The 24,251-nt window shown below is 45.0% G+C and overlaps 1 protein-coding gene across 1 annotated transcript in view; it reads right to left on the minus strand.

Annotated features, from left to right (window-relative positions):
• LAMA3 (laminin subunit alpha 3) overlaps nucleotides 1-24,251 on the minus strand; it is a 220,555-nt gene that overhangs the window by 6,150 nt on the left and 190,154 nt on the right. The window contains exons 66-70 of the mRNA XM_030335815.1: nucleotides 21,671-21,854; nucleotides 19,654-19,794; nucleotides 13,281-13,374; nucleotides 11,973-12,092; nucleotides 11,128-11,243 (exon numbers count right to left, since the gene is read on the minus strand). Of these exons, the coding sequence (XP_030191675.1) occupies nucleotides 11,128-11,243; nucleotides 11,973-12,092; nucleotides 13,281-13,374; nucleotides 19,654-19,794; nucleotides 21,671-21,854 (655 nt within the window). The remainder of the gene's footprint in view (nucleotides 1-11,127; nucleotides 11,244-11,972; nucleotides 12,093-13,280; nucleotides 13,375-19,653; nucleotides 19,795-21,670; nucleotides 21,855-24,251) is intronic.

Here is a 24,251-nt window from a genome sequence, read left to right on the forward strand (position 1 = left end):
TAATTGTTGAGATTAAATGAGATTGTATAGTCAAGAGGTTAGCACAGTGCCTGGCACCTGCCTGGTGCCCAATAAATGGTACACGCGTTTTTGTTTTTGTTTTGTTTTGTTTTTAATTAGTGGCCAAATCATAAGCCCTGGTTACAGCAGTCTGAATTGTTTTAGTTAGAGAAGATTTTGGATTGTTTCATAGGTACTGAGCGTGGCAGGGCAGCGATGCTCTAGAAACATCTCATTTTCTTAGCTAGAAAGCAGTTCTCATCAGGACCCAGGGCTTTCTTTTCTCTTTTCAATTATTTTAAATGCTCAAGAGTTGCTTTGCATATAGGTGATGGGGTCTCTTCGATAAATTCATAGGTTGACCTGAATCCACTCACCTGGGGGAAACTTTGGACCCAGGAGAGTGATTCCCTTAGTGTTTGCCAAATAGTTGAATAACCAAGCCTTTTCTGAAAGTCTTCTACTGATTGGTTACTGGATCAATTTCTCATTAACCTTTAGTAATAAAATACATGATGCTATTGAGAGCGAGGTTTGGGATCCTTTACATTTTATTTCATCTCCCACACGTGCCACTTCTTTCTTTCCTTCCTTCAATGAATATTTATTATGCCCGAGGCACAGGGAGGAAGCAATTTACATAAAAGAATTTAATGGGAGGAAGCAGGACAAAGGAAGCTCAGAGTGCATCACATTTTCTTGCTGTGTAACCAGTGTTTGCTTTTATTTTAGATTTCTCTCCATTTTTGTGAGTGTGTAAATGAAATTACTAAATGAGGCAAATGAAGTCTGAGGACAGGGAATGACTGCCTCTGCTTTAAATTTCCCTTTCCTTTGACGTGAGGGCTTTACTCAGCTTGTAATTACTCTGCCGTGTCTTCAGACCAAATGATGTTAGCTCTTGGATTTGCACAACAACTGGCAACACAAAATAACGTGGATAATAGGACTTGAAATAGCCACTCATCAGCTAACCCCCTCGGCCTTCATCTTTCCCTGCAGCCCCAGCTCGTCCTGGTCAAAGATCAGAAGCAGGTCAGGACCACACGTTCTCTAGAAAAGGCCACGATCTTTCCAAACCTAGTCCCTGCTGCTTCTCTTCATATATCCCGCAGCTTGGTCTTTGCAGTTTTTGTCCTGGGCTGGGACCCAGTGCCAGCACGGAGTAGGGGGAAATGCCTGTGCTCTGAATCCGAGCACCTGGCTTTGAACTTGGGCAAATTGCTGAAGCTTGCTGAGCCTGAGCTTGCTGGTCTGTAAGATGGGGCCAATGGCACCCACAGTCAGATGTGTTTCTGAAAGAGATCACACTGCTGTCCCTGACTTTTGCAGAACATCTTCTGGGGCTGCGGTGGCTTCCCTTGGTGTATAGAGCACAAAGGATTTACCGGGCAAATGCACCCTCTTCTGTACCAGGCAGAGCTTTGACTCAAAGCTGCTAATGTAGGCTGGGTACCGTGTGAAACCTTTTTTTTTTTTTTTTTTTTTTTTTTTTTTTTTTACTTGTTTAACGTTTATTTATTTTGAGAGAGACAGAAAGACAGAGACAGAACATGTGCGGGGGATGGGCAGAGAGAGGGAGACACAGAATCTGACGCAGGCTCCAGGCTCTGAGCTGTCAGCACAGGCCCCAGTGGAGCTGGAACTCGTGAACTGCGAGATCATGACCTGAGCAGAAGTTGGACACTCAACCAACTGAACCACCCAGACGTGCCCCCACATGCGTCTCAAGGAATCTTTTATCCTTTTTATCTTAGGGTTGGGGGAGCCAGCTTTTTCTTCTTCTTCTTCTCCTTCTTCTCCTTCTTCTTCTGCCAGCTTAGAAAACCTGCCCAAGACTACAGCACCAACCTGTATCAGGGCCAGGTCTCCAGCCCATCTGCCAAGCCCAAAACCCACACTCTTCCCTCTACATCTCCGTTTTATACCGAGGGCACGAAAGGGACCCACTTTAGTGGTTGAGAGATTAGTGAGAGCTCAACAAAACAAACAGTAGCAGCAACAAAACAAACATGCTCCAGCTCACACTGGAGAAAGTGCTCTCGGGCTCTCGGGCTTCTGTGCCCTTCAGTGTAGGTCATCATAGCAGGTGGTTCCCCTGCTTCCGCCATCCGCTGCCTGAACTTGTTGGATCCTCAGTTATTATTGTACCCACATAACTCTGCTCTGTGGCTCCTCACAAAAGATTTTGCCACTCTTGTGGCAAAGAGTGACAGGTGGGGACCGACAGGCAGCATCCAGTGTGCAGCTTGCTTGCTGTGTGACTCCTGGGTGAAATCAGGATGGAGCCAGTGGAGGGGCTCCTGGGTGGCTCAGTCGGTTGAGTGTTCGACTTCAGCTCAGCTCCTGATCTCACGGTTCGTGGGTTCGAGCCTCGTGTCGGGCTCTGTGCTGACAGCTCGGTGCTTGGAACTGTTTTGGATTCTGCATCTCCCTCTCTGTCTCTGTCTTTCCCACACTTGTGCTCTGTCTCTCTCTCTCTCTCCCTCAAAAATAAATAAAATGTAAAAATTTTTTTTGTAAATAATAAAAAAAAAAAAGGACGGAACTGGTGGAGACATGGCTTAAAGATGCCAGCAGAGCGCCTCCTGTTACCACATGCCGGGCGGCAGGCTCAGCCATGAGAAACCTGGCAAGTTGGCTGGCTCAGCCCCCTGCCCCCCGCTGTCCTCATCCCACACCCAGCATCGATTGTGCCAGTTCCCAGGGAGGCAGCTCCTACGAGCTCTGTGTCCCGGAGGCAAACGCTGAGCCTTGGCTGTGCGATAGCTTGTAGCAACTGGGCAAATACTTTTCAAAGAATGCCTGCAGCAGGCAGCAAAGCATGGTCAAGTTCAGAGGAAGGCAAGGAGTCCGCTTCCCCTTCCCTGACCCAGAGTAAGGGTCAGCCTGTGAAGAGCCTCAGAGGGGAGAAGAGACATGAAAGGGGGTGGTAAACGGGACCACGTTAGGGAGCCCCTAGGAGTTGTTATCTGAGAGTTTTCAACCACATCCTGTGCTAGGCAGCCCCCAGTGGACGGGACAGATACATGGTCCGAAGCAGCTGATTTTATTCAGAGAGCTGTGGAGTTCCTGGGCTGCATCCCTGGCCTGAGGCAACGGGACAGTTTAGCGGTCCTCCTCTTCCCACGACCGAAACGTCACTGCCGAGGGCGCGTTCGGCACACTCTACACTGGTGAGACCTGTCACACACTGCCTGTTTCCATTTCCCTGCCACCTTACCTGGAACACCCATTCTTTGTTGCCAGTTGAGAGAGACAGAGAGAGAGAAAGTAACCCTTAGGACCCACTACCAACTACATGGGAGCCAGGAAAATCTGCCTTGTTCCTGGTGCCTTTTCCTACTCTCTTTCCAGGAGGGGCCCTGCGAGTGTAATGAGCAGCACCCACATTTCAGTCAAGTACCTCCCATCCCTCATGGGATGCTCTCTTGCTGAGAGAGACTCATAACTGTAATAGTCAAATGTGGTCGTCCAGGTATCGATGTATTGCTGTGCTCTATGTGCCCATCCACCCCTTCCCTTCTACCTAAAACACTATTTAAGGGAGTCATTCAACCTCAAGACTTTGTAGAGATTCAAAGCTTTTGTTGAAAAGGACACTGTAAAATGAAAGCTATATTAAGCTGTAATGAAATGAAAGCCACAGTTAAGGAAGCATGTATAAAACAAAGTTCAAAAGAGTTTCAGTGGCCACCTCATAAAATTCCAGTTGTTGCATGCCAAGCCACTGGAAAGGACTCTCCCCTGAAGCATGACTAACGTCAGGGGATCCGGATCCCAGCCGTACGTTAGAATCACTTGGGCTGCTTTGAAAATGACTTAATGTCTTGCCTCGTGCAAGATCAGATCTCTGGGGATGTCTGGGGGATATCTGCATTGGAAAGAACTGCCCAGATGCTTCTGTTGCACACTGCAGATTGGGAACCACTGGATGAGATAAGCCAAAGGCTGAAAAAGTCAAAAACAGAATCCAGAAGACTTATTCTTCATTTCTCTACCCATTGAAGTGTTAGGTGAGTCAGTGCCACCAAAAATCTACCTAAACACATGTCCTACGAGAAGCCCCAAATTCTCCCCAGTAACCATTGTGCATGTACCTGGCAGCTGATCATTGTCCACAATGTTCATTCACGTTTTCTATCCTGTTCTCGAGCCTCCTTCTGAGACCACCTGACCTCCTAATTCTCTGGGAAAAGAGAAACTCCCTAAGTTCCCCACATTCACCTCCTCTTCTTCAGGCTCAAGAGAAAAGCACTCCCTTCTCTTTTATCAAGTCTACTCCCTTCAAGTTCATTCCATGCCCCCGGCCATCAATCACCCTCCTTCTGTCCTTCACCTTGAACCTCTCCCTATAAACTAACTCTTTGCCTGCATACAAAACACTCTATTCTGCCTTCTGAAATCAAAACTAACAAAGCAATCCACCTCAATCATCTGTCACCCAGGTTCTTTCTCTGTTTTATCATAATCGAACCACCTGAAAAGAGGAATTCCCACGAACTGCCAATACTTCCTCACCTCCCATTCGCCCTTCTAGGGTCTACCGGACTCCAGCTTCCAGCCCTGTCCCTCCACTGAAATTCCCCTCACCAGAGATACCCACTGCCTCTAACTTGCTTCTCCAATGCCTCACAGCAGCTAGCAAGGTATCGCCATGCCCCCAGGATCTGGCTCCTGGCCAATAGCCGCCACTCTGCCCCCCCCGCCCCGCCCCCCCGTTTACGTGAATCTGCCTCCAGTGGTCACAATACCCAGGATTCTCTTAGATTCCCCTAAGTCACGCTTACTCTCTTCTCTGTGCCTTTGCACATGCTTTTCCCTCTGCCTGTAATGTTTGTTCCTACAGTGTTTGTCTCTGAATTACACACAACTTAGCCTAGATGCCTCTGTCTTTTTTTTTTTTTTTTTTTTTTTTGAGAGAGAGAGAGAGCGAGAGAGAGCAGAGGAGGGGCAGAAAGAGAGAGAGGACAGAGGATCCAAAGCGGGCTCTGTGCTAACAGCAGAGAGCCCGATGTGGGGCTCAAACCCACAAGCCATGAGATCGTGACCTGAGCCAAAGTCAGGCACTTAACCGACTGAGCCAGCCAGGTGCCCCCCAACAACCTTTTCCCATCTCAGTGCTGTCATGGTATTGTAACAACTATGGTTTGAGTTTCAGGGCATCTGGTTCCCTGGGGTCTTTACAGTCACAGAGAGCACAGCCATAAAACATATATAGCGTGGTCAAAACCCAGGACAAGATCTACTCTTTAGAGGGTGTCTAAAGTTTGGGGTCCCCTGAAGCAGAGCCTGAGCAAAGATTTGAGTGCAGGTAGTTTATTTGGGAGGTGACAGAAACACCAATAATGAGGGGGGAAAGGGAAAGAGAAGACTTGGAAGGAAAGGCAGCCAATGACGTGAGCTCTCTGAGCCAGTTCCCACTGTGGGCGACTGCAGAGGAGGCCTGCAGGACAGACCCGGGGAACGAGCATAGAACACACACTTCCAACAAGGGTGGGAAAAAAAAGACACTAATTCCCAAGAGACACTGGTAAGGGATACGCCTGGGGCATTAATCCCCGAACAGCTGGCTGACCTATGGCACAAGTGCACAGCTGACTTCGGCAACCAAAGAAAGGCCTCAAAGACACGTGGGTGCTGGCATTTGGAAGCGAGGGCAGCCAACCCTGAGGGGGGTGGCGAGAGCGAAGGGGATAGGAGCTGGCAACAGGCAGCGGTTACCACAAAGGTTTTTTCTTCACCTGAAACAGATCTTGCTTGTGCACGCATCAGTGCTATAAACACAGGGGGAAAGCTGACTTCCTCCACGGGTTTCCCTAGAAAGGCAAATCAGGGAGAGTGATAAACAGAAGTTCCAAGTAGAACAGAAAACTTCCCCATTAGGTTTCTGGCTTTCATACTTCTGGACATTTGAATTCCTTTCCTGGAAAAAACTAAACCCATAAGGAAGAATCTGGTGTTTGAGAGTGTTAATAGTAGTAACACCATCTACATCATCATCTCACTGAACTCTCAGAGAAGGCTTGTGAAGTAAGGGATGGAATGTTTTTGTCCCTCAAACTTCTAGAAGATTCTAAGCCATACGATGGAAACCTTGCATGCTTGAAACTCAACTCAAATTATAGGCCCAGGACAGCAAGGAGTGGCTCAGATTCAAAGGACTTCCAAGAGCCGAAGTGTTTCCTGAAGGTGGGGGGAGGGGGATGGTGGTTTTCCCAAGGGACTTCCCTCTAATTGTGAGGAAGTGGGAAGAGACAGATTACGGGGAACAGTAGAGCAGGAGACAAACCCCACTGGGATCTGGGCTTGTCAGGAGCTGTCACAGCAGCAGCTGGGTAGTTTTGGTGCAGGAAGCAAGTCAGAAGTCCCACGGCACTTCAGCCCATGAGGGGCCTCCCCTCACCAAAGACACTGCAGAAACATGACATTAAGGATCTTATTCTCTGTTGACAGTACTGTAGTTGAATGCTAGATATGCTCACTTATTTTCCAGAGCACAGGCTATTTCTGAGGAAGTGTATTTCCTGCAGGAATAGTTAAGTACTGATATTTGCCTTAAAAAAAGAATTTTTTAAAAATATTTATGTTTGCGACAGAGAGACAGAGACAGACAGAGCCTGAGCAGTGGGGTGGGGCAGAGAGAGAGGGAGGCACAGAATCCAAAGCGGGCTCCAGGCTCCGAGCTGTCAGCACAGAGCCTGACACGGGGCTTGAACCCACGAGCAGTGAGGTCATGACCTGAGCCGAAGTCGGATGCCCAACTGACTGAGCCACCCAGGTGAACCCTGATAGTTGCCTTCTGAACGGACAACATGCCAAGCTACATCACCAGATACCCAGCTCCATTCTAACTGTCCAGGAATGCATGCTCCCTGAGTATCAAATGATGGAAAGGTTAGCGATTAATTAGCAAAAGCCTTTTGAGCAAGGGATGGTTTAATCAGTGTGTGCTGTGCTATCTGTGTGCATTCACAAAGACTGAAGCGCTGCAGAAAGTTCCGGTCCTTCCCTCTCCGAAACTCTCAGTTCTCATCTTATCAAGGACTCAATGTAGAGTAAAATAAACCACACATTCAAAATTTATGGGGAATAAAACCTTCTGGCAGTGGAAAGGTACACTTCACATTCTGAGGTCACAGAAGTCTTTATGAACAAAGGAGAAAAGAAACATTTTCAGTAAATAGTATCCATCATCTCAGGACTGTGCCCTCTGGGAAACTAATTACTCCTCACCCTGAGGATGATTAAAGGAGATATTCCAATTTTGTCTCTACTTTCTACACTCAGGCTACAGACATTCTGCTAGAATTTCAACGGCGAGGAATTAAGTTATATTGTTTGGCAAATCAAGAAAGTGGAAACATGACGTATCTGTCACCTACCACCAGTGCTATCATGACCATTATCACTCATGAAAAGAAAAAAAAGTGTCCGTTTTGGATTTTTCCCATGGGGGGAGGGCTGGGCAGGGCGATGAGGGGGATAGCGGCTCGAGTTTCTATCTGTGTAAGCCCTGGAAATTTTGCCTCAGTGAATCCTTGTTTAAGTTTCAATCACAAAGAAATCAAACCTATAAGATGGAGGAGGAAGCCCCTGGCTGCCCAGAGAGCACAGTGCATTCTTCAAGCGCTCGGAGGAGTGCCTTGTTCCCTTCTGGAAGCGTGTCCAAGGCTTGGCAGTGGTTTGGAGCGCTCTGAGAGTGGCACGCTCTGCCAATCTGGCTGTCTGGGCTTAGCATGGGTTCTTAGGGACAAATGATAAAGCTGCCCGTGTTTTAAGTCTTAAGGTGTTGTGCAGAGTCACCCAGAGCCCTATCAGCTGGCCATGCTGTGATTCCAGGCATGTGATTTGGGCTCAGATGAGCCCAGAGCATGGTGGCTGTCTATGGGCTGGCTTGCTCCAGCAGCTGCTCCCTGTCTTGAAGACCAGGGGCAGATGTTGGTGACTTTATATTTAGCGGCATCAGACCCAAGCCCAGTTAAAAAAGATGTGAATGCAAGTGGATATATAACCTCTTAGGGGAAAAAAAAATGTGGCAATAGCTCACCATAAACATGAAAATGTTCATATCCTTTGACCGGGTAGTTTTACTTCTAAGTATAAGAAAATAAGTAAGTATATATTCCCTGACAGATTCATTTTAGTGTTGCTTATGATTACAAACAGTGGAAACAACCCAGCTGTGTAAGTGGTTGGAGGTTGGTTAAATATATTATGATAAATTTATTTGATGGAATGGTCTACAGTCAAAGACCTGGGAAAATTCACCATATAGTTTTTAAGACCACATAAAAATACATACAGCATAATTGTAATTTTGTAAAGAAATACATGTGCATTTAAAATGAATACAGGGTGCCTGGCTGGCTCAGAGGTTGAGCATCCAACTCTTAATTTCAGCTCAGGTCATGACGTCCCAGTTCGTGAGATGGAGTCCTTAGCTGGGCTCTGTACTGACAGCATGGAGTCATTGCCCTTCTCTCTCTCTCTCTCTCTCTCTCTCTCTCTCTCTCTCTCTCTCTCTGTCTTCCTCTCTCTCAGAGCTAAACTAAAAAAATTTTTTTAAAAATAAAAAGAATATAGACATGTAACTAAAGACCTACAGGTTTCTGAGTGATGAGCTATGGGTGATTTTTATGCTTTTCTGCATATTCTGATTTTTCTATAATGAACACATATGCCAGTTGTATTCAATACAATAATGCTATTTAGAAGTGGTTCCACTCATATGCTGGCTTTAAGCCTATCATTTGTAAGAAAGAATCTGGCCTTTCTGGGGCTAGCACTGACTTACCTAAAGTTGGAGAGCCCCGGGAGCTAGGAGAGAGACAGGAGTCCATGTGGTAGGGAGGGCAGAGCTGGGGCTTGGGGATTTTGCAGCGCAACACGGCGTGGGGGGTGGCACAGAAAGGAGCTGAGTCAAAGGCCTCTGTGGGGAAGTGAGACCACTTCCCACACGGGAGGAGGGGAACGTCAGCATGTTCTGTCCAGGGTCATCGTCCTCTGCCACGGGGTTATTGCCAGTGTGACAAAAACTCAACCCCCCTTGTACTGAGAAATGAGGTCAAGAGGTGCCCTGGGAGATGCTACAGGAAGCGGCCCATGAAGGCACACGCATGACTGCTTCCTAGTCACCTGATGTCCCTGAAGTGACTGTTCAGGGAATAGTGCCGTGCTGTTGGCTTTCTCACAGTGCAGGCCCCATTTTCCCCTGACCGGAAGGACACCAACTGTGGACCTCTCATGAACTGGCCAGAGCCGGCCACCAGTGCACCCACTGTCCCTACTTAGCCTCTCAGCCCAAGGTCAGCCCAAGTTGTGAGAGACTTTGAGCCAGGGAGAGGACACCAGTGATAATATCTGTATGGCACTTCACAGTTTACAAATAATTGCGCTGATGGTTTAGTTAAGAGCTGTAAACGTTCCTTTCAGGGAACACACATTTACGATCTGAGAACAGGCATGCTGAGGGCTTTCTGTTTCCTTAACTGTCATTCTGTCTGTGACACTCTGTGCCTTCTGGTGGCTGGGATTATACTCAGAAAAGGCAGATGGACAGCTGGTCTTCAAGCTATTACAAAATGGAAGGAAAACCAGCGGTATTAGGTGAATTTGCCGTCCCTTTATGATGAATCTAGGAAGGGCTCAGGAATAATCAGCACTAATAAATAACTCTGTAGAGTCAATTAGATTAACACCAGGAAGCCAAAGAGAGAACCACCCATTTAGTGTAGTTAGTGCCAAGACGGGTACAATGGACGCTCTTCATGAAGACTCAGAATCTGGGTGGTAAATAACTGATGGAAGTTTCCAGTTAAAAGTCAATGTCTTCAGAAAACATATAACTTAAGGTCATGTAATTCAATCCCTGAGTCAGCATAGCATCGCTAAGGCCTACCAGCCAGCCACTGTTGAATACTCCCTGTAATGGGGAACCTGCTACTTCTCCTGGAGAATATTCCATGGTTGTATAGATATAGGTGTTAGAAAGCATGCCCACAGGACTGCAGTGTGACAGTCAAAGAAGAGCACTGAGTTGAAGAGAATGTGGCTCCATTTCAGAGGTGGAGGGCAGGTAGGTGTAAGGATACCACAGAGGATGACCATATCCAAAGTTTAGATTTATTCTTTTTCTTCTGAGGGACAAACACTATGTAGAAGACACAGAAATGCTTACATAGTCTTCTTCGTTAGGAAGAGCGGTGCTGGTTAATTATATTGGTCTAGTACATGTCTCATTGTAGATTAAACAGGAAGTGATTCCTCCTTCCTGTTGACTTCTGTTAGCTTGCCACACAAAGCTTTAATTATAGAATGTATATCCATCTCAGCTCCCCTGTGGGATAGTTTTTGCCCTCAAGGAATTGATAGTCATAATCTAGACTTGGTTGGTAGCAGACTGTACATGGGAAGCCAAGGGGAAATATAGGTCCATTAATTCGGTTTGTTAGTTATTTACTATTTTGTGAATATTGTGTGTCTCCCAAGTTGGACTGCATATTCCTTCAGGGCAGGAATTATGTCTTCTGCCGAACGGTATATCCAACACTGAGCACACACAGTGCCACACAAGTCTGTGCTTCATAATTATCTGTAGAAAACTGTGTTGTGGGTAGCACACTGAACAGGTGCTAAAGAATTAGTATGATTAACAGTGGCCAACAAGCCATTGGCTTAATGCTAATCAAACGTCCCCATTTAAAGAGTACACTGCATTTATTTAACCCCATTAAGTTACAACCCCATAACACATGTCAATTTTTGTGTTTTTAAAGTGCTTTAAAAGATATTTATTTTTTCACCAGGTTGAAAATAATGTCCTTTAAAAGGCATTTAATGTTTAGTGGAAAATGATATTACCAAAGCATGTAACAAGTTGTTCATCACCTTCAAGACATGGAATTTTTATAAATACACAGGTAACACTGAGTGCCAAAATGATGGGTGTGCATTGTCAGAGTACGAAATTAGACTTGCTGTTCATCCCATCTAGATGGTGTCTTAAGTCAAGAATGATCTTGAGCAGAGACAGGGAGGTATGTTGGGTAACTGTGCTTTTGAAGGTGACTTCCCTTGCTGTCTGATAGGTTTGTGTTAGTGATCAGGACAGCCATTCAGACTGACAGATCCCTGGACGTCCATGGCTTCAGTGACAGGGATAGGAATGTGGTTGACTTGAATATTCTTCAGACAGCCAAAAAATGATTTCCACACAGGGAGCTTCAGCGTCTTCAAATGGGCTTCAAGAGAAAAGGAGAGGCATTCCATGAGTGTGAATGTGTCCAATTTAGAAAATCGTCTTATTAGAGCTAAAGGGACCGAGGATCTCAGGCCAGCCAGCCACCTCCTCCTTTGAGCTGGCACCCCACGCCCCTGCCTGCTGTGATAAATCACCAACAAGGCTACTTATTCTTCAAGTTCTTCAAAGAAGCAAATTCCACAGCCCAAATCAATAGATAATAACTCTGAACACTAGTGCTTTTTATGGGTCATGGAAGACCCATAAAATTAATAAACTCTCCGGAGGAACATCAAACAAGGAAGAATGACAAGGCTCTTTCCAGGCAAAATTCCAGAACCTGCCTGGTTCTCCCATTCTGGCCCCGCAAAGCTTAATAACTCATCAGTAAAACTAAATGTCTGGGGAGGAGAGACCAGTTTTTAGCCCCTTTCCTGATTCTTTGCTGCTATCAGGCTTGTAGGTAAAGGTAGCCTCTTAAGAGAGGCTTATGAATGACAGGCTTGGGACAGGAGAAGCAGCAGCAATGTGGCCTGGGCTATACAATGTGCCCATTGCTACCAATTGGGTTTTCCCATGTGTTGGAGCAAAGAGCCTCACTGTCTCCACTGTCCAGCCAACGGCTGCCCAGCTATAACCCATGGCTGGGGCACTGATTTGTTCGGTTAAGATGGAAATGTTAAGAGCTGACGTGGGGCAACGTGGGTATAGAAGCCAGGACAAGAGTTACCTGGAATGCCTCCAATGTACAGTGGCTCCTGAGTGCTGGCAGGTGGGAAGGGGAGCCGTCCAGCAGTGTAGCTATTCTCTGTGTCCAGTTCCAGGTGCAAGATGTGTTGTTTTATGGTGACTGGTGGGAAAGGAAGCTGGTCAGGTTGATTACCTGAGGACAGCCCTGCCCAATGTTTAATGACTACACTAGGGCTTCACCACGGGCTTCTTTTCAACCCATTGCTGTGGCAACACTATTGCTAGGAATTCCGTCAACCTAGACACAAATTCAACTAGTTTTTCAACACTAAGTGGGATTTAGATGCTTTCACATACGTTACAGGATTTAATCCTTCAAATGAATCTGTGAGGAAGATATGGTCACTCTTCTTTCCCAGATAAGAGATTGTGACTCTCCAGCATTGAGGAGCCTGACAAGACGGCTTGGTTATAAGTTGAATGAGTTGGGATTCCAGCTGCTCTCTCCAGAAGCCATCTTTATTTCACGAGATCTTGGCTTCCTTCCAGGGAGATGCTGACTTCTGAAAACTGAGTTGCTTTTGACCCTCCAAATAAAATTCCTCCAGTGTGAATAATCCTAACTAATTGCAATGTAGTCAGCATTCAAATTAGACAAGAGACTACTCTTCTTTTTTGAAAAGGTATGTTAGCCAATACGGTTTAATATATTACCAAACCAATGTGCACAAGTTATTCATAAAACAGCATATTTGGTTTGGGAGGCTATGCCTAATCTCCTCCCAGTGGTTTGTCTAAATCGTTTGTAGTAGTATTAAATGGACTTGAACAATAGCAAGAGCAAATACTTCCTGGGCACTTACTGCATATTGGACACTGTTGTGCACTTTACATACATTGTCCCATTTGATTTTCACCACCCTGGGAGGTGGGCCCTATTTTATCTCCATTGTGTTGAGGGGGGAAACTGAAAATAAAGAGCAATTAAGTGGCTTGCCCAAGGTCACTTAGGTAAGGGCCGGAACTGAGATGTGATCTCTGTTCCTTTCGATTTCAGAGCCAAAATCTAAATCATAATGTTATACCGCCTTGAAAACACAGATTATCAGTTTTCTGAGCTCAAAAAGAAAATTCTCTGTATGTTACAGAGAACAGGTTGCAGCAGCCACGAATTGCATAAATGCAGCCAGGGCTGAGAATGGACATCTTCTCACCATGTCAGTCTGGTGGACTGAGCCGGGTCATATGCTAATGGATTGATAAAGCGAGGCTGTATCTGGGACATTCAAATCCAGATGGAAAGGGACACTGTTTCAGGGTGTGAACAACAGGCCACTGGACATCATACCTGTCACCGAGTGCCACCGCCCGTCACACAGAGACTGCTTTGGTGTAACTGATGTCAAGATGCCCCCCGCCTCACTGTCCACAGAGGCCGTGACCTGGAAGACACATGCATTTTCCTATTTCCTTCAGAAAGGCTGCTGGAGCCAACTTCCCTGCCTTCTTTCCTTCCCACCGCTTGTCACCCTGAGGGCCCTGAAGCACCTTAGACGTGGCCCCTCCCTCTCGCACCAGGTGATCACAGGAGGGCCAAGGCTTTGCAAGAATCTCTCTGCCGAGTCCCTTCCAGGAAGCAAGCTGCAAAGCCAAGGCCAGGCCTGAAGTTGCTGCCAAAGGTGACGAGCTCTTCCCTCCCAATCCAAACCCCTCCTCTGTCAGGCTCTACTCAAAGGTCACTGATCAGCAGGGAAGATCCTCCTCAAGCTATTGATAGGCAACTGCGGCCACAGTTCTGTTTAGAAGGACGCAAAATTTGGAAGGCAAAAATGCTGGCTGAGGCCTACGCCCTGCTGCGAGGGCCAGACAATTAGAATAATTCCATGAATGCATGCCTTAGGGTTGTAGCTCAAGGAATTCAGCAAGCTAACTGATTGCACTGGTACTGGGCACGTGTCAGGGGTCAGGCACTCATGCTAGCGTGCAGAATCCCACAGTCCCACTCTCTGGACCAGGGCCAAGGGCTGAACCAAGGTGAACAAATACCAGGACTAAAATAAGCAAATTGGTAACTAATTTGCATTTAATTTGCATGTAGCTAGACAGCAAGGCCAATTCTCAGGCAATTTTCCAGCTAAACAATGTCACTGCTGTTATGAAGGTCATCGTGTCTTGATTTTTGCGTATGCGATTATTTCCTCTCCAGAAGCTCTCGTGGAGCCCTACTGCCCCGCTCCCCTGAAAAGCCAGCCTTCTCTCAAGGCCAGCAAGCAGGTAGTTGCTTGCTCCTCTGGCCTACCAGAGGCCAGCTCAGACTTAAAGGCTGCACCTCAAATAGAATATGTTCTAGGGGTTTGGGCTATTTTATTTCCTTCTCTAGTTTCCCCCTCACAGTTAAGCTGTGGAAGGGTAGAAGTAAAGGAAAATGGCATATTATGGCTAAATAGAAGATCACAGGCCCAAAATGGAGCCACTTAGGCCGACTCACCAAACCAGTGCTTAATATCTAACCCAACTGAAGCTTCAACCTTCCCCAGAAATGTGGTCTTGATAGGTCAGTCAGGAATTTTCTGAACAGCACCAATGACAACCTGTCACATGGACTTCTCCAACCCCCCAAAGAAATGTAAGGTAATCTACCTAATAAGACGCTTTCCTCTAAATGGAAGGTAACCTTGCCTGGAACAGTCCTTTCCTTTCTTTTGCTAATGAGTTCCTTGCCCCACCGTCATTCCTATAAAAACCTTCCATTTTGTACAACTCCTCAGAGCTTCTCTCTATTTGCTAGATGGGATGCTGCCTGATTCATGAATCAATTAATAAAGTCAATCAGATCTTCAGATTTATTCGGTTGAATTGCTGCTCTTTAACATTATCAATCTTGGCCTTGAGGCCTTCCTGGAACGATTTGGTTTTTAAAAGAGTTTTTGAAAAGGAAAGAGATATAACCTGGTGGTGAAACTAGGGTATTGGCCAGGCCCCCGAGTGACAGACAGGAGGAAGCAGCAGAAGTGTCCACTGAAGGAGGAATCCCTTTAAGCCAAAGGGAGCCTGGAGCGGAGAGACCCGGGGTCAGCTTGGCTGCAGGGACCAGATAGGTTGGTGAGTGGTATAGGGAGCATAAGGGAAATCTGAAACTGATTCAGTGGATACCAGGCCGTGGGCGTGGGCATGACATCGTGTAGACAGCTGGTGAGAACAACTATCTCATGAGTTCTGGTGCTGCCCTTATGAATAAAAGTAGAGATATGACAAGGGTGAAGGGGAGGAGAGAAAAATGAACATTTATTGCGTATCATAGTTGCTATTCTCTTGTCAAAAGCCCTGAGATATAAACATTATTATCCACATTTTAAAGACAGAGTCTGAAAGAGGTGAAGTAACTTCTCCAGGGCCATATAACTAAGTGGTGCAGTTAGAATTCAGCCCAAGATGATGAACAGGAAACACAATGACCAAATGACTTGTTAAAGGAAAATAGTAAGTTAGCCCTCAAGTCGGGTCTCTATTTTTTTTTTTTTTTTTTTTGAGAGAGAGACAGAGAGAGAGCGTGAGAGGAGGAAGGGCAGAGAGGGGCGGGGAGATGGAGAATCCCAAGGAGGCTCCACACTGCCAGTGCACAGCTGGGACCCAGAGCTCAAACCCATGAAGTTGTGAGATCGTGACCTGAGTTGAAACCAAGAATCAGATGCTTAACCAATTGAGCCACCCAGGCGACCCTGAAGTCAGGTCTCTTAAAACAAGATTGGATCCCACTCCGTCACAACTCCACCTACTGTGGTCTCCAGAAACGAATGTGGTCCTAATGCAAACCCATAGATCCCGTCCCCCCGCTGTCATCAAACTGTACGCACCTTTCCTGCCTCCATATAAACACATAGGTGCTTCCCGGGCTGACTTCCGACGTGCATTAGGATGCCAGTGAGGCTTCTTGGGCGAATGCTGAAGACAAGCTTAAATTCCGGCCCCAATAACACAGAGTTAGCTTCCAAAAGAAAGTAAAACAGTTAAAACATCGTAATTCAAGAAAAAGGATGGAGTTCTTCAGACTCAAAGACATAAACTGTTCCAAATTGCCCCTTACCCAGGATGATATGACCTCCTTCTTGGGAGAAATAAATGCCTTTCTCCACAGAGCCACTCAAGCAGGGGGACACAGCAACGCTTGCAGCAATGGTGTTTAGGGGTTTCAGATTCAACTGAAAGTTCCTCAGGCACCCCACAAAGCTGTTTGGGGGGAGGCTCTGCAACCAAGCAGAAGAGAAAGCAAACTTTATTAAGCCACAACTCCCAGAGACATATGGGCAGCCAAGGTTAAAGGCAGGGCAACTGTCTGCCAAAGGGGTTGGGGGGGGGGGCAGAATTCATCCATCCTGCTTCAGAGAGTCAGGTGGGCCTGACTGTTGCATTTGGCTCCCTGCTCACACTGCCTAGAAAACCCTGGATACCAGACATCCGGTGGGTGGCCGAAGTTTGAGGCCAAAGTTTGAGGGCACCAAGTGGTATGTATGCAAGGGGCAAGGGCAGTGGAGGTCGCTAGCTAGTGCTGGTCAGTGACCTGACCCTGGTCCACATGACAGGGCTACAACAAGGGAAATCTCCGCCTTCCAGTATATAGATATCACTGTCTCTTTGCAGGTACAAACCACTTCTTAGAGTTTAATGAGCCTATGCGATTGCTTAATGCAGGGCAGCTGACTGAAAAAGGGGCCAAAACATTCCAAAAATAATAAAGTGCAAAAAAGCTTCCTAAATTGTTGGGCTCAGTGCACCACCAACAAATCATGAGTGCTGTGGAGTTAAAATAAGACACAAGGCAGAGCATCAGTGGGCATGCATGGAGCACCCAAAGGTGGCCTGGAACAAGGGCTCCTCACCTAGGGCCCCTGCGTGCACCTCCAGGGTTCTGTGATCTCTTAAATTATATAGCAGATGCTCTCTGCATGTGCATTTTCCTGGGAAGAAAGACTACCTTTCCTCTTTAAATTTTTTAAAATTTATTTTTGAGAGAGAGACAGAGCATGAGTGGGGGAAGAACGGAAAGAGAAGGAGACACAGAATCCGAAGCGGGCTCCAGGCTCCAAACTGTCAGCAGAGAGCCCAATGAGGGGCTCGAACCCACGAACTGCCAGATCGTGACCTGAGCCGAAGCCAGATGCTTAACTGACTGAGCCACCCAGGTGCCCCAAAAGACTGTAACTTTTAAAATTGTTTTCAAAAAAAATTGAAGAATCACTGAATAAAATCCTTAGACTCCCTTCCAAAATAAATGCTTTTAGGACCCTGGAATCCTACACAACAGATGCACTATGTGATAATTTTAAGACATGGTGATATTAGGGATGCATATGGTGTCAGTGTCAACAATGAACTACCGACTGGACTCCCTATGAAATTTTTAGTTTCTTAAAATTTACCACCTTATGCAATGAAGAGCCTGTATCTGAAACCAAGCTCAGACTCTGCAGGGAAGGTCATCGCCTAACACTGAATCCCTAAGGGCGACTGCAGGTTGTGGTACTCAGAGGCAGACATTGACTGGATGTTGCCTGCCCTCTGAAACAATGTGGGGCAGAGTAACCCGTGGTTTGCATCCTCGGGTGGAGGGGATGTTGCAAAAAGAAACTTGGTTCCTAAGAATGATATAAATGGGGTACTACAGATTGTCCCACAGATTAGGATGCTGACTATGACTTATCCAGGACAAAAGAATATCCATACTGTGCTCTTGAATAGCTACCCCATCCTGTGATTTCTCTGAGAGGGAAATAGTTACATACAGAGGTTGCAGAAAAGCAAACATTTACATTGAGGATTCTCCTTAGCAATTAATGCTATATATTATGCATGTATTATACAATATATCACATATATATTATATATCATATAATATTCATTCTATAATGCATATTATAGAATATTATATGTAGTATTAATATATGGCAATTATATATAACTTTATTACATATTATACATATACATAATACATACAGCACATATATGTATAGTATATATGTATTATACATGTATTGTATATGTATATAATATATAATATGCATGTATATATGTATAATATATAATAAAGCAAAACACTACTTTATGACATGCTGGAGGCTGCTTCAGATTCTGTCTCTCCCTCTCTCTCTGCCCCTCCCCTGCTCACACTCTGTCTCTTTCTCTCTCAAAAATAAATAAACATTAAAAGAAAATTTTAAAGTATTTTGAGATTCTTGAATATCTTATATAATTATAATCATTACCTATTAAAATGTTTTAATTAAGATATAATTGACATATAACATTATATATTTTTTCAGGTGTGCAGCATAGTGATTCTATATATAATTAGTGCTGTGAATACCATAATAAGTCCAATTAACATCCATCACTACACATAATTACAAACTTTTTTTTTCTTATGGTAAGAACTTTTATGATTTACTTTCTTACCAACTTTCAAATATAGAATACAGTATTATTAACTATTAACTGTGGTCGCCATGCCTTATATCCCAAGACTTATTCATTTTATTTATTTTATAACTGGATGTTTGTACCTTCGTTTAAAAAATTTTTTTTCTAATGTTTATTTATTTTTTGGAGACAGAGAGAGAGGATGTAAGTGGGGAAGGGGCATTGAGAGGGGGAGACACAGAATCTGAAGCAGGCTCTAGGCTCTGAGCTGTCAACACAGAGCCTGGCACCGGTCTCGAACCCAAGAGCCGTGAGATCATGACCTGAGCCAAAGTAGGACGCTTAACCCACTGAGCCACCCAAGTGCCCCTGGAAGTTTGTACCTTCTAACCACTTTCATGATTATATTATAAGGTGAATTATTTTTATATACAGTTCTGAAGCACGACTGTTTTTGGCATGAAATGCTCACCATGCTGTGTGGTTACCATTTGTCACCATACAAAGTTATTACAATATTATTGACCGGGTTCCCAATGCTGTACTTTTTATCCTGGTGAATTATTTATTTTACAACTGGAAGTTTGTACCTCTTAATTCCTTTCTCCTATTTGGCCCATCTGCCACCCTCCCCCGCCCCCCACCACCCCACCGACTTCTGCCAACCACCAGTTTGTTCTCTATATTTATGAGTTTATTTCTTTTTTGCTTGTTTACTCATTTTTTTTTAAGATTCTACATATGAGTGAAATCATATGATATTTGTCTTTCTCTGTCTGACTTATTTCACTTGGCAAAATAGCCTCTAGGTCCAGCCATGTTGTCACAAATGGCAAGATTTCATTCTTTTTTATGGCTGAGTAATATTTCATTGTATATACGTCCCACTTCTTCATCTATTTATTTATCAGTGGATGCTTGGGCTGCGTCCAATATCTTGGCTATTGTAAATAATGCTGCAATAAACATAGGGGTGCATAGATCTTTTCAAATTAGTGTCTTCGTTTTCTTCGGGTAAATACCCAGCAGTGGAATTATTAGATTGCACAGTATTTCTCTTCTTAATTTTCTGAGTAATCTCCACACTATTTTCTATGGTGGCTGTTCCAGTTTGCATTCCCCCCCCAACAGTGCGCGAGAGTTCCTTTTTCTCCATTTCCTCGCCAGCTCTTGTTATTTCTTGTCTTTTTGATAACAGCCTTTCTGTCAAGGGTGAGGGGATATCTCATTGTGCTTTTGATTTGCATTTCCCTGATGATGAGCGATGCTGAGCATCTTTTGTGTGTTGGTGAAACATAAATATTTACCTTTGGTTTCCATGAGGGAGGTGATCCCAGGTAAACTGGTGCTCTGAGGCCGAAGGTGGAATTTCCAGGCAAACTTCCTTCCTGGGCCCTCAGACCATCCACAACCAAGTGCCCCTTTTCTCCATCTTGCCCAAACACCACCTTAAGAGTAAAGAAGATAAATTAATCATTTTTTATCTTTGACAATTGGTGATGTATTTTATTATTGGTCACAGCACATTTTTTAAACAATGTTTTTCTTTTTCTTCAAGGAGCTTTAAAAAATTAGAAAATTTTCTCCCTAATATTGTCATCATCATCACCATTTTGTGAGATTATGGTGGATATTGAATAGAGTAAGCCAGAAAAGTGAAATTTGAAAAAAAGGATTCCTTGAAAGTCAACTACTAAAAAGATACACTTGATCTAGAAACTTATGCAAAAGAGAAACAAATGAAGAGCACAGGAGTATAAATGAAGACACACCCAGGCAACAAAGGGGAAGGAATAGTTTGTGCAGAGCTAAGAAGGGAAACATCTCCCTTCCACACGGCTCTTGGAGCAAGGGGCCAGTGGCTACTTCTTTACTAAAAGGGAGCACACGTTTTAAACTCTTTGCTAAATGTCTGGGGTGGACCCTGCCATCTCATGGCTACGAGACTATTCATTAATGACTCCCCAACTTATACTCCCAGCTGTGACCTCTGGCCTCTCCACCTGTCTACTGACAGCTGGGCTTGAATGTCTGACAGGCAACTCACCCCAAGGATGTTCACAGCAGAACCCGTCCTCTTCCCCAGCTCTAAAATGCTCCTTCCCCGGCCACAGCTCCTGCGTCTCAGTACCAGTCCCTCTGTTGACCCAACTGCTGGCCCCAAATCACAGGACTTGATACTGACTCCTCTTTCTCTCACGCTCCACGTGCAATCCACCAGCAAACCCTCTCGGTTTTCAGAGCACATCCTGGACAGTGCACTTCTATCCACGATCGTGGAGGCCTCTTGAAGCAAAGGCAGTAGCGTCCATCTGGCTGCCTTACTTCCATGCTTACCCACACTTCATCTCTTCAAGCTAAAGGCAGCTTTGAAAATATACATCTGTTCATGCAATGGTCCTTTTTTAGTTTAATACTCTTCAGAAGCATCAGAGACACTCAGAATAAAATCTGAGTCCTCACCTTGGTTTCAAAGCTGGTATGATCTGGGCCCTGCCTCATTCTTGAATCCCATCTCTTATCCTTTCTGTTCTGTTCACTCAACTGATCCCTATCTCAGGGTCTTTGGGCTTGCTGTTCCCTCTGCCTGGATCACCCTTTCTATAACTTCAAGTGACTGTCACCTCCCAAAGGAAGTTTTGCTTTACTACCCTATCTGAAATAGTCCCCACACTCAGCCACTTCCTTACCTTGCTCTAATACTTTCTCCAAGCACCTACCAATATCTGACATTATATCGGGTATATTTGTTTATGTGCTCTAGGATGGCAGCTCATTAAATATTTGTTGAAAGACTAAGTGAATATAACTTGTCAAGCTGCTTACATTTTTTGAGATCTAGTTCCCTCATCAGGAAAAAAAAAAAGGTCCCTTTTGTCTTAAATTGAATTTTTCTTCAAATCTGGATGCCTTCAGGGAAGATCTGGAATGCTAGAGATCTCGGTCTTTAAGCTTGTGCTATCCAGAAGGCATTCCAGGCTCAGAGAGGGGCCTGGAGACCCAGACATGGTCTTGACAGACAGAAATTGTCCAGGAAGCAGGGGTGGGAAGGGGTAGGGGACACAGCCCAGGGAGGCAGGGCGAGGACCCCGAAGAAGTGGTCGGTAAAGCCCATCTGGGCACTGAGGCATCCGTGCACAACATCCTCGCCCGGCACATGCAGCCATTTCCTGTGCGAAGACATGGGGGTGCCCAGTGCCTCCGGCCACACGGGCTCTCCCAGTGCTGTGCTTCTGTGGCTGGCAGAATGTGGACACTCCTTTCCAGGTACTCCATAGTGAATTCTGTAGCAGGGGGAGGGGCTCACACAGCCCCAGGTCTTACCGTGTGCCATTTCCCATCATTGCACTTCTCTTTGCTTTTGAGCCTCAGCTTTTTCCCTCCTGCCCCCAAAGCAAAGATGAGTCGTCCCTTTGAAAGATAAAGAGCCATATAGGAACTCTTAGTGCCCGTGTAAAACACGAGCCCTCTGGAGGAGGCTGTCCGCATGTCCACAGCAAACAGTGACCTGTCAGGAAAATAAAGCAAAAGGCAAAGAAGGAGAATAGACGTGTTTAGTGTTCTTCTGAGTCCCTGAAGCCAGGAGAGGGGATGAGGCACAGATACCCAAACCCCCATGATTCAAATGCATGAACTAAGGCATGTACTGATTAAATGACCTATTACTTTAGAAAATTTTAAAAGCCATTGTAGCCTAGCTGTTAAAAGTTTTATGTATAATTTTCTTACTATATTGGGGAATAATGAGCAAACTCTAGGGTAAACCTAGACGGCGGTGTAAGCTCCAGCATATGGCAAGAACGAAGATGCCCTACTGTTTAAAAAAAATCTGCACTTAAACAAATCATGGTAAGTTATATACATCATTTGCCATTTCAACCTTTATAAAGTGTATAGGAGCATTAAGTACATTTACATGACTGTGCAACCAGTGTCCAGAACTCTTTTCACCTTGCAAGACTGAAACTCTGTACCCAGCAAACAACACTTCTGCATTCCCTGTCCTCTGTACCACTGGTGACCACCATTCTACTTCCTGTCTCTCTGAATTTGATTACTGAGGTCTCTCACATAAGTGGAATTACACAGTATTCGCCTTTCTGTGACTAACAGCTCATTTCACTTAGCAGCCAGTCACTTTTTAACCCAGTGAATATCATTCTATTTTGTATATGTGCAAGGAGTGGAACATTGTAAGGGGAAGTTGTGTGTGTGTGGGGGGGGGGGGGGAGTGATTTGATTTAAGCATCAGGTAAGCATTTTCTTTCTGTTAGACATATTTAACACAGAGGCGGGAAAGTACAGACACACCTTCTCCCATCCACCTTTATGTTTCTTGGACCTTAATATCCCAGCTACAATGGAACAGGAATTAAGCAAGCATCACACAGTAAAAGCAAAGAGTGAAAGTGAATATTCCTTTGCATGATGATTACATATCATATGGACATCTGGTTGAGCAAGATTAATTTTGCAGGAGAACTCACATTCACTCACTTACCCACCCACCCATCCACCCATTTATTCATTCATCCAACAATATTTAATGAGAGTGTAGTATGTATGAGGCCCTGCGGTGGGCACTGGGAATACAATGATGGATGTTTCATTCTTAGCTGTTTCTGATGCATAGGTGCACTGACAGGGGTACCTAAAAGTGCAGCGTGACAAGGTGGTGGAGGACGCAGGTTACCAGTAGGCTGTCATCATCCACTCCTTTTGGTTTATGTCTAAGCGCAACCCAGACAGAGGGCAGGAACTAGGTCTCTCCTGCTTGAAGCTCTATCTCCAGTGCCTTGTACACAGCAGGCAGTCAACACATAGTTCAGCGGAACTGAATAGTTAACTGAATAGCTGAACGAAATGGTAAATGGAAAACTCAGAGGCAGAACCAGGAAGCGGAAGAAAAAAATGACACTGTTACTTCTCTTTGCTTTTTAATACTGTGAGGTTGAGCAAACACTGAGATGCTTTAATTTTTCAGATTAGCAAGTTTCCTTGAGGGTGATGTTCTTCAAAATGAAAAAGAATCTATATTTGTTAAATTAAACCAACCAGATGGTGACACCGCTCAATATTTCTCTTGGTGTAGCTGCGTGCGGAGGTTTAGAGAATGAGGGTTAGCCAATTTAAGGAGGATATTCGAACTTGCTACAGAATTAAAGTACTTTACATATGTGGGCTTGGTTATCAGACTTGACATTTGCTTTTCAGAGTTATTTCTTAAAGCAGCTTTCTTTCATAAAAGGCTAACTGACTAACACCCAAAAAAGACGGTACTATATTCAAATCCCAGCATATGATACTGTAGCTATGACGCTTCATTGCTGGTGGATAGGAGAACAAGGCAGGGAGCAAAGTGGCATTTTTATGCATTCGTCACAAGGATAAAATAGTGGTGCAGCATTTTAAAGGAGAGGCCAAAAATTGCCAGGATATAAATTAGAATGAGAACGATGGAAGAGCCCATATTCTGGACTGGTAGCATCCTGGAAATACACTCCGATTGCTAGAATATTTGAGACTAATATAATTCAAAAGTTACATCTGCTAATGATTACTCTTTTCCACTTTCCCTTTAAAAATGTTCGTTTTTCCCATTTATTACATATAATTTAGTGTTGCAAGGGAAGGTGCTGGGGTCAAATCCTCAGAAGAAGCCAGAGGACTCACCACACTGAACGTGATGAGAGAGAAGACGTAAGACAGAAGGTGGCTTTGCAGGGAGAGGGGAGGGCAGGGCTGGTAGAGAAGCCTCCGAGCCCAGGCAGGTGGGAGGGGAGGCCGGGAGCATCTGCACAGAGATCATGGTCATTAAGCTCAGCTTGGCCAAGAGCACAGTCAGTGGGAGGGGGGCTTCCTCCCAACAGGTAGCCCTGGGAAGGGCTAATAACTGAGTGGGACG

Source organism: Lynx canadensis, chromosome D3, assembly GCF_007474595.2.
Source record: "Lynx canadensis isolate LIC74 chromosome D3, mLynCan4.pri.v2, whole genome shotgun sequence".
NCBI classification, from domain to species: Eukaryota; Metazoa; Chordata; class Mammalia; order Carnivora; family Felidae; genus Lynx; species Lynx canadensis.